Source organism: Epinephelus moara, chromosome 11 (genome assembly GCF_006386435.1).
Source record: "Epinephelus moara isolate mb chromosome 11, YSFRI_EMoa_1.0, whole genome shotgun sequence".
Taxonomy (NCBI): Eukaryota; Metazoa; Chordata; class Actinopteri; order Perciformes; family Serranidae; genus Epinephelus; species Epinephelus moara.
The window spans coordinates 18,131,647-18,142,440 of NC_065516.1; the positions used below are offsets into that span (position 1 = coordinate 18,131,647).

The 10,794-nt window shown below is 42.1% G+C and overlaps 1 protein-coding gene across 1 annotated transcript; it reads right to left on the reverse strand.

Annotated features, from left to right (window-relative positions):
- Nucleotides 1-431: 431 nt before the first annotated feature.
- Nucleotides 432-6,330, reverse strand: LOC126397947 (phosphatidylinositol 3,4,5-trisphosphate-dependent Rac exchanger 2 protein-like). The gene is made up of 3 exons (XM_050057046.1): nucleotides 5,905-6,330; nucleotides 889-982; nucleotides 432-639 (listed from the first exon to the last, which is right to left on the reverse strand). The coding sequence occupies exons 1-3, from the start codon at nucleotides 6,040-6,042 to the stop codon at nucleotides 578-580; spliced, it is 294 nt and encodes a 97-aa protein (XP_049913003.1). The 5' UTR covers nucleotides 6,043-6,330; the 3' UTR covers nucleotides 432-577.
- Nucleotides 6,331-10,794: the final 4,464 nt, after the last annotated feature.

Below are 10,794 nucleotides of genomic sequence, written 5' to 3' on the forward strand. Positions count from 1 at the left end.
ATGGAGAGTGATTAATGTAAGCAACAGTAAACGGCCACTGGCGGGCTCTAAGCACTCGCCCTCAGCCTCTAAACCACCCAATCCACACACAGTAGCATCATGTGAGCACACATGTTGAATCTTATCTGATCTGTCACTTAAAAAAGCTATTTAAATAGCTTAGTGGAATCTGTACAAGCAGCTATACCACGTGGTGTCAGTCTCATTAGGATAACATAAACAACTTTTGCCCTCTTTAACCCCGCTCCCCCTCCTCCTCCTCCTCCTCCTCCTCCTCCTCCTCCTCCTCCGCCTCCTCCTCCAACAGATCCAGACAACTACTCTCAACATTTCTGGCTTCTGACCCCTAAAACTCTGACGATTCAGCTTTTTACTGTGAATAAAACACCACGTAGTAAAATATTTATACTTCAATTCATCTCACTTAATTTAGTATTTATTAAAAATGAAAAGTGCAACAGCTTATTTTCGCTTCCAACATCAATACAACATGCCTCCATATATGGCCCGATGCTGGAGAGCCCTCTGTTTACACATTTTGTTTGTATGTTTTCATCAAATCAGGACGCACTGACCATCAGCATCTTCTGTTCCTGTTTCCATCACAACACAGGAGGGAGCTGGATGTTGGCATGAAGCCTGCAGATTAACAGACAGGAAGGCAAAAGGAACAAGAAGTCGTGACCTTTGGGGTCGTCAACTGTCTGCCTGGAACATATGAACCCCCTCGTCGTCCACCCACCGTGACCTGACCTCCATAACGACTGCCCACTGGTCAGATGTTACAAGCAAAAATGGAAACTTCTCGATGGACCGTCCCAGCCAAGATTTAAACAAATCTTAACCCTCCAAAAGCGAGACGTCAAACCTCTCTATATAAATACGCACACACAGGCTTCACTTGAACACCTGGGTTTGTAAGAGCCAGCAAACCATCCCTCTTAGCAGCTGCTTTCTCCATTAGGCTGGATTCCCGGACTTCCTGCAGACATTTACAGTTAAAAAAACACTGCTGACATGAAGTGACCTCCAACTTGTTTGTTGACCAATAACCTCTCTACATAAAGCCTGGGATATACAACAAGAATAATCACATGCAACTGTATTTAAAAGATATTAAATTCACATGCAATATTTCTTGAGTTCAATCTCTTGATGACTAACAGTTACTTTAAACGGACAGTTCACTCCAAAATCAAAAATACATATGTGTCCTCTTACCTGTAGCACTATTTATCAATCTACATTGTTTTGGTGTGAGATGCCAAGTGTTGGAGATATCAGCCACAGAGATGTTTGCACCGTAATTGATTAGTTGTCAACTATTGATTTAATCAAGAACTAATTTGACAATCAAATGATTTATGGAATTTTTCAAGCTTCTCAAATCTAAGGTCCCACTTATACGACAACAATTTCAACTGAAACAGTAAACTTTAGTTTAGTTCTTTGGCTGATCTTTTACACGACAGCGGCATTTTGGGTGCCTGAAAATGCAACATTTTGAAAACGGGTTCCAGAGTGCAATTTTTGGAAACTGCACCATCTCCGTTGTCATGTAAACTTGCAATAGGCAGTTCCTACGAAAACAGAGACTTTTCGCACATGTGCATTACGGTTCCAGTCACTAGGCATGCACGAGAAAGTCGACCATCACGACAACAATGGCGGACTCCCGAGTTCTGTTTGTGCTGCTCACCCAGTTGAATTTATCAACGCTTCCCCATCAAGGTGTAGATTTACTGTAGCACCTCCACTTCGTCGTCCGTCCAGACAAACATTCGTGCGGTTGCCATTTTGTTTGTTTACATCGGCACTCTGTAGAAGGAAGCGTATGTGCGCAGGCGCGTGTTGATTCATTACAAAGTCACACCGCCAACTAATGGCCTGGCATGTATACTGCAGCGTTTTTGGTCATTTTTGCGGATCCGTGTGCATGGCGATTGTTATCAAAACGTTGTCGTCTGAACACGGAACTTTTTTCAAAACTAAAATGAGAAACGATTCCATTTTTAGTGGATCGTTTTCGTGTAAACCTGGCCTAAGTACGCACTGGCTTCTTTACTCCTCTGTAACAGTAAACTAAATATCTTTGGGTGGTTGTGGAAAAAAACTGGACATCTGAGGATGTGGTGTTGGGCTTTGGGTCAACATTTTCACGATGTTCTGACATTTCATAGACCATACTACTAATGGATTAATCGAGGAAACAATCAGCAGATTGATTGACAATGAAAATAATTGTTGCAGCCCCATCTCAAATATAATGGAAGTATATGATTTCGAGAAAGAGATGTTGCTGTTGAGTTTTTCAAATGTACTTTTTTGGCACTTTGAGCACGACAAGCTGAGTGCCACCTAGTTCTATTACCGTTAAACTTCAATTAAAAGCCCGGTCCCAATTAAATGCCCAGTTCGTTTTACCAGCCCGGTATGGCAACACATTTTGACAGTAGATGCCTGAGGTCTCATTTATAAAACAATGCATAGGATCCATACCAAAAATGTACGTACAAACAAAAGCCAAAAAGGCTTCCATCTCACCGTCTGCGTCACCAGTTTCCCGTCTCTAAAATGTTTGTAAGCTTGGGTCAAAGTTTCTCCCATCAAGTCTGTTTTTAAACATCACAACTTTTGCATTTGAAATGGCTACCCACTTGAGCTAACCTTGAACAACAGTTTTATGTGAAAGGATATTTAAGGCCTCTCCAAAATATACGTCTGTTGATTTCAGTGATTTAAGCAAATAATAGGCCGGGCTATTAATTGAAGTTTGACGGTACATACAAGAGAAGGCAGACATCTCTACGGCTGTTATCTCCAACACTAGGCAACTCAAACCACAACAATCTAGACTGATTAATAGCACTAAATGTAAGAGGAAAAATATGTATTTTTGGTTTTGGGGTGAACTGTCCCTTTAAAAGAATGACAAGTATGTGAGGAGATTCCACAGCATTACAATGTCTCAAACCACATCTATTTAATTTCAATTTATGCGGAGGATTAAGAATGTTTTAAACATTACACTCCGTGGCTGCTTCATAGTTCAACAGGCTTTTTTTGGGGAGAGGAAGGCGGCAGCTGAGGGACCACTTAATACACTGCAAAGCTCTTTGGAATATATTAAGTTAACTTGTGGCTCAGATCTCCCTCCAGAATCAGGACATGAAAGATTTCCTCTTTTGTCCCCTCTTGCAGTCTCCCTTCTAAGTGCTTGTCATGCAAGCAAATGGCTTTCAGTGTCTCTCTATCAACAGCGAACAATGTCAGACTATGTAAAGTATTTAATTTGACACTGTGACTGAAAAAAAAAACTGCAAAGAGGCGAGGACCTCGTTAAAGTGACTGTTTACATTATGTCTTGATTTGTTCCCCTCATTGAGACATTTCTAAGAATGACTGTCATTTTATTGGCTCATAGCTGTCCAAGATAAACACCAGTGTCCACCGCCTCCCACTATCTTCAGCTATAATTGTTCATTATGTAAGATAGGCCTGAGATATTTCAAACAGCTTCCCTAGAGCCTTCCTCTCGCTGTCCGACTACTGTGGAAGTTTGGTGCATGCAGTTTAAGAAATGGTGCTTTAATCTAAACAAAGTCAATTTTAGATTTCCTAATAATGACACCTTCAAGATGCAATCTGGGTATTTTCCCATGAGAGGTTAGGTACAGCTGCACAACAGGCTCAAACTGCTCCTATCATCCATGTTGTTTTCCACTACCTTAATCGTAAGGTATGTGTGAGGTGCATTGTGTTTGAGTCGCATGGATCAGCAGCAGCAATCTCTGCTCTACAATTCAACTTTTGCTACTGACCGGAGCCTCATTGTTCCCCAGCATTTCCAAGCCTCAGAGGAATTCCTCCTCCAGGAAATATGGTTTACAAGGAAGGCACCAAGGCCAGCCACTTGCGGAGACTCCCCCCCTTACCCTTTACCCTCTTGGCAATATCTACTGCGCGATCAGCACTACCCTCTTCCCTTTTCCCCTCTGGCAATATCCCGTTCAACCGTCTCCCTGCTGGTACTTGGAGTCCCCTGGATTATCCTACCAGGGAGTCACACAGAGGGGGGCCGGGTCGTCCTCCATACTGACCTCTAGACACACAGAAACTTGTGTGGTTTGTAACTGGTTGTAGCGTGGCGGTACAGGAAGCAGGGGAGGCAAGGGTGCGTTTGTGTGTGATCAGATGAAAGTCTTCGTTATGACCCCTCTCCCCAGTGGGGCTGTCTTTGATCATCCTGAGTATCTTCCACAGTACTCCCTAGGACCTCCAAGACGATAAGGCGGTCAATAATAGCGACTTTTTGTGTTTTTCCCTCACTTTCTAGCTTCTTTATTATCCTCATCCAGCTACAACATGCAGCTAAACCAACAATCTGTCACGGACAGATCTCAATCTGATGCATCCATCCCGACATTCCCGGGGCCAGAACAGAGTTGCCTTGTAAGGATCAGTCACTTCTCTGAAATGAATCCCAGTTCCAGCACCACAGGGGAGATAAAGGAGGGGTGGCTGCATTCCCCAAACCCCCCCGCCACCAGGACAGAGGACACATTCCCTCATGTAATCGCCTCCTCCATTTCTCCAGTGATGCCACTTCTAAGAAAGGCCAGATAGAGCTCCTCTATCCCCTCCCTGGTCCCTCTGTCCTCCATTGGAAACATCTGGGTAGTGGGAGGGAGGTCAGGGTGTACACATTCATACATGTGGTCTGGGAAATTGCACTTCTAATGACACACAACGCGACCTGACTTCCCTGCAAAGTTCCCATCGCGCTGAGAAACTGCTGAGAAAATTTGGTGGAAGCCGTCCAAACATCCAAACATGCAGTCCGGATCACATCATATCAGGATGTTTTAACATCCTCAACAGCAGCAACACAGCTTTCTTTCTCAATAAGACTTGATCACCAACTTCTCACAGCTTTCTGGTTTAAGCACAACACATCTCCAATGTTTCCCTCCCCTCCTGTCTTTGAGGTTAGGTGTGATTTTATGTAACGCCATTAAGCTGACAGCACATCATTCCTGTGCTGCAGCAACCAGGCGTTTCGCTCAGTGTGCGGCCGGAGATGTGTGCTGCCAGCTGAGCAGCAGCTCCAGTGGTTTTCATTTGAGTCCACCTGTGCCGTCCTTGGCAGAAGTCCACACACTTCTGGACTTGATCAGAAGTTGGCAGAGGACACAGCAGAAATGCACTCGCACTGTATTTTCTGTGCTGTGTGGGAAGTGGGGCAATCATATGGATGGGATGGTGATGCAGAACAGCACAAGCTGTTACAAGCCTGTGTTGTGACACTAAAAATTTGACTGTAAAGGTGGGTACACAATAGTAAACACAAAATAAAAATGGGAATGTGGCCATTTACAAAAGGAAAAACTTATATTCTTAAAACATTTGACAATTTACCTGCATTTTTTATCTTAAATATCAAGTGTCCCAAATGACTTAAACTATTTTCTGATCAGACAAACCACTACACATCTCTACCAGCCTCTGAGCAGACTGAGAAAAGGATTAAACATCACACAGGCTGTGCAAGAACCAAAGCTGTGCCATGCCTCTTTGTGCCTGCTATCCCAATTTCACACTTGCAATCTGAAAAGTTAATATCTCCATCAGAGGACTGGGTTCAGACAGCACTACAGGTAAAAGCTGATTCTCCCTGCTCACACTTATTAAAAGTACCAGTGGCATTCAGGGGACTCTGCACAGGTTATTAACATGTAACACTCAGTGGAGGAGTCCTTGCCCTGCAGCCTGATGCACCATGCATACTAAACAGGCTGCCTGTTTTTGTTTGTTTGTTTGCTTGCTTCGGGGTTTCATTCTCAAAAGTATAATGTGCACTTTTGTTGGCCGTCTCTGGGTAAAATTGATTCACAGAAAACTCACCGAGAGAAACTCTAGTGTCCCAACATAATCCCGTTCAGTCTTTAAAAGTTCATTTAGGACGCACACTCGTAACCGGAGCTGTTTCTCCAGGTCCTTCCCGCTTTCAGCTCTGTGCTCACTTCTGCTCTCCTCAGTCATTGTGAGTGGATGAATTAAAAAAACTTATTTCCTTTTCGGCAAAAGTTTCACATCACAAAACAGGTTTCACTCGTGTGAAGTTTTCATAGTCAACACTGAAGGGGCAACCGGTGTCTGCAGCGGGAGTCCACGGAAAGTAGAAAAACAAAGCCGGGTTTTTAAAGACCAAAAAAAGCGTGAAAAGCAAGTGAGTTAAAAACTACACAGCAGCGCGAGACAGCTGCCCACAGCGCGTGCAACAAGTGGACACCAGTTAGAAAGTTGAGTCCATGTGACTCCTACAATCTTCATCCTAATCCAGCCTCCTAACAGTCTTTAACGCAGAGGAGGACCACTGTCAAGGTAACCACAGTGTAATGGATGACTTCCGGTTTCACCTTTCAACATAAAACTGCAGCAACAGGTTTTATGAAAGAAAAACTAACACATACATTTTACGACAATGTTTTACATGATCACACAGACGATCTTTAGTCAAATAAAATTCGGATGAATTCTATTAAAAAAGACGTGCAGGAAATTACAGGTACACTGGCTGAATTAAGGCCCTAAAATCTTTATTTTTGATTTGTGCTTTTAATTTGAAGGAACAATTACTCTACTTCTGGGATCAGTGTCGTTATCTCCGTTCATCTTGACACACCTGAACCTTGGAGAAGCAAGGAAAATGTTCACACAACTTTATGTCTTGACTGCTGACATCAAGGGCCAGGGGTGTAAATATAGTCAGTGAAGGCAGGGTGATTGCACTGGGGCCCATAACGTGAGGGGGCCCAAAGAGAGAGTGGGACCTGCATCAATATGTTGGGCAGAAAACAGGACCTTGCCTGTAATTCAAATTGCCAGTTTAGAAATGCCTGTGATCGAAAAAGAGAGATTTACTATATATGGCACCGAAAAGGTGGTTTTCTTCTTTCCTTTATTTTTGTATTAATTTATTTTGTTAAACAATCAGTATCAGTGTATCACACAATATGTAAATATACTTATTCTACATAAACTAAAAAAACAATTAAATTAAATGATTAATTTCTTTTTTTGTCATATTTGTCATATACATATACACAATGGGGTATTATGTATGTTAGTGTTGTCCAATGTCAACTCTCCGATCATGTGACGAGACTATGAGATCATATGGTAACGAGTTTAGGTACATAACTATTAACTAGCATGCACTAGGGTCTGTCACTGGGGCACACTGTGACTATGTTATGCTACTGCTAAGGGCGTAGGTCTTGTTTCAATATTGGAGGATATACATATGAAATGGGGGGTCTGGGAGTCCTTGAGTGTGTAGGATTAGGGGATAAAGGCCAACTGGAAGAAATGGAATATAATATAATGAGTGTGTTTTCTTTTGTGTATGATCACCTGAAAATAAGAATCACTGTGTTGACATTATGGTAGAATGAGCTGCTTGTATCTGGGAGCAGTTCCTTGTCATCAGAGATCCCCATGTTGCACCACCATGTTTCTACAGTAGCTCCAAACATGGCAAACCATGCACTGGCTATAGATTGCGCCATATGCATTTTCATGTCAGCAGCCCCTCTGCGGCCAAAGCTTTGGAAAAACACTGATTTTTTTTTTTACTGTGAAACTTCTTTATTCAGTGTTTGTTTTGGAGTGGAAGAGACCATGTGGATACATCAGCTCCTTGAGAGTCTGGGGCCAGTTGCACAAAGCACCTTAAATTAAGATTATCCTTAAAGTTAGAGTTAAGGTTTCCTTGAGATAAAATGGGTTGCACAAAACATCCTTAAGCCTTCTTCTTCAGATTTCCTTAAAATATTTTCTTAACAACTGATGGGTTTTTTTATGTTTTATGTTGGTCTTGTACTTGAGGAATCACTTAAAGTTTGCTGAACCGTTGGACCTTAGTGATCAAAGTAAGGACAAAAACATTAAGTACCTTTGACTCCATCTTATCTGCAACATGGCTGAGTTTATGGAGACAAATGAAAAAAAGATAAGGCTTCCCGCAACCAGGAGAATTTGATGGACCACTTAATGATGAGCAAATGATTTTGTGCTATAAATTTGACTAGTAGTCAATTTATGATTGTAACCGGCTGGTTGTTCACTCAACTTTCCAAAGTGGCGTTCTTCCAGTTAATGATTGCTCTGCAGTTTTATGCAGCGGGATCTTTCCAGTCAGTTATTGGCGAGGTATGTTGTGTAAGCCGCAAGTGTCATATTTAAGGAACATATTTAAGGTGTTTTGTGCAACCAACCTCTGGATCTTAAGTTAACAGATAAAAAGGGGAGCACACATTAGCAGGTGTTGGGCTAGAGGCCCGTCTATGATATGCTGAGTAGTGTCAGAGAAACACTGATTTGTAACTTTTTTTTCAGTGTTTTCACTGGTTTAAATCACCTTGTCCACCTTGTTTTGGAGAGAAAGAGACCTCTGCAGATAATTCGGCTCCAGGTAAAATCCTCCTAAACAGTGTACCCTGGAGGAATTCTAACCAAGAGAAGTTTAAGTTGATTGCAATCTGCAATCTTCAACACTAGATGCCACTAAATCCCCCTGAATCTTACAGACTGTTCCTTTAATTTCCGGTGAATATATATGCACCTGTTTGTGGCCTGTCTGTATCAATTTATGGTGTAAATGACCTTAATTTTGTCAAAATAAAAGTCTCTGTTACTTTCATGCTTTTATCAGGGGGGGCAGATGCACATCTACACCTATGACTGACACATTGGTCATAAACCAGAGAGAGTATCAACAAAAAGAAAATTACACAGTTTATTTCCTTAAAGATAGGAGGAATGTCAGATAAAAACCAAAGACACCACAGCAGCACATCCATCAGTTTTACTCCATTTCACTCAAATTCACTCCTGTGAAATTTATGAAGTGAAATAATGGGGGAAGTAAAGTGTCTCTCACTTGTTTGAGAACTCCTTGTCAAGGACCCCTTGGTGCTGCCAAGACCAAGCTGAAACCAGTGTCAATGCTGAAGTTAACCATGCAAAAGAATTATGTTGCATTACTTTAATTGCTTTCTTTCCCCTCGTTATAAAGCACAGTAGTTGGCTAATGAAGTAATGAAATTCAATCATAAAGCCTCTGTTTTATAGATCATTAAGCTGCAAATGAGTTTATCGCCATATCTTTGTGTAGGGAACCCAGTTGCATAGTTTGCAATGCCATCAGCTTCTATGATAAACACACACATATACAATAAGTGAACTTAAAGGGGAGAGTGAGTCACAAATGGGCCTGCACTGCATCAGACCTTAAGTCCTTCTCCTCTCATAACGACCACCTCTCTCAACAGACTGTCGCTTCACTTTAGTTTCCTCGCTAGTTGAGCTTACACACAGGTTCAACAACACTTTTATTATGCAGATAACAGGAGAAACAAGACATGGCAGACTGCAAGGGACTGGGACTTGAGCTTAGATGTAAGGGGCCTCAAAGAACGATGTGAGGTTCTTTTCTCCTTAAAGGGACACTTCAACCAAAGTCAAAAATACATACCTTTCCTCTTACCTGTTGTGCTTTTTATCAGGCTAGATTGTTTTCGTGTGAGTTGCAGAGTGTTGTAGATATCGGCTGTAGAGATGTCTGCCTTGTCTTGAATATAATGGAACTAGATGGCACTCAGCTTGTGGTGCTCAAACCACCAAAAAATACAAAAATTCAACAGCAGTGTCTCTTTCCAGAAATCATGACCCATTTACACAAGATAATCCACAGGCTTTGCTGTGAGCAGTTTCATGTAGGACCTATTTTCTTTCTACTGAAGTACACCCACCAATCATGCAGAAGGAAGCGTACATCGACTCATGTACTGGAGGCTCATGTTTGTGATAGCGCAGGATGGAAACATTAATGGTGTCCTCCTCAAATGAGCTGTAATGTTAGCTAGCTCAGTGGTGCTAGGTGAGCCAGCAGTAAATGCACACTTTCTTCTTCCAGCTCAGCAGGTAGAGTGGGTCATCCAGCAATTGGAAGGTCGGCGGGTCCATCTCCAGCTCCTCCAGTCCGCATGTCAAAGTATCGTTGGGCAAGATACTCAACCACAAATCGCTCCTGATGGCTGTTTCATCAGTGTGTAAGAGCATGTGAATGGTTACTGAGTAGCAGATTGTGCCCTGTATGGTAGCCTCGGCCCCCAGTGTGTGAATGTGTGTGTGAATGGGTGAATGTGACTCAGTAGGGTAGAAGCATTTTTCGTGGTTAGAAAACTAGAAAGGTGCTGTACAAGTGCAGTCCATTTAAACAGTTTGCAGATGTATTTTGTAGAAAGAAAATCGTCCCTACATGAAACTGCTCACAACAAGGTCTGTGGATTATCTTGAGTAACTGGGTCATGATTTCTGAAAGAGACATTGCTGTTGGGTTTTTCAAAGGTATTTTTTGGTGTTTTGAGCACCACAAGCCGAGTGCCATCTAGTTCCATTATATTTGAGAGGAGGCAGACATCTCTACGGCCAATATGTCCAACACTTTCAAATGTATTTTTTTCGCTCTTTGAGCACCACAAGCCAAGTGTCATCTAGATAGACCTTTAGCTCCATTATATTTGAGAGAAGGCAGACATGTGGATGATACCTCCAACATCAGCAACTCACACCAAAACAATGTATACTGAAAATATAGCGCTACAGGTAAGAGGAAAAATATGCGTTTTGATTCTGGGGTGAACTGTCACTTTAATGTGACTCATTAGAGGTGGTTGCATTTGAAACACAAACCTTTTTCTGCCACAGTATCATCTCAATTAAGCAATA

Excerpts from the sequence above, each read along its gene's own strand:
- LOC126397947 (XM_050057046.1), bottom strand. The coding sequence starts at position 6,042 with ATGACTGAGGAGAGCAGAAGTGAGCACAGAGCTGAAAGCGGGAAGGAC. Across the intron at positions 983-5,904 it reads GGACACTAGAGTTTCTCTCG|GAAGTCCGGGAATCCAGCCT; the intron begins GTGAGTTTTCTG and ends AAATGTCTGCAG. Across the intron at positions 640-888 it reads TGTTCAAGTGAAGCCTGTGT|GCTTCATGCCAACATCCAGC; the intron begins GTGCGTATTTAT and ends GTTAATCTGCAG.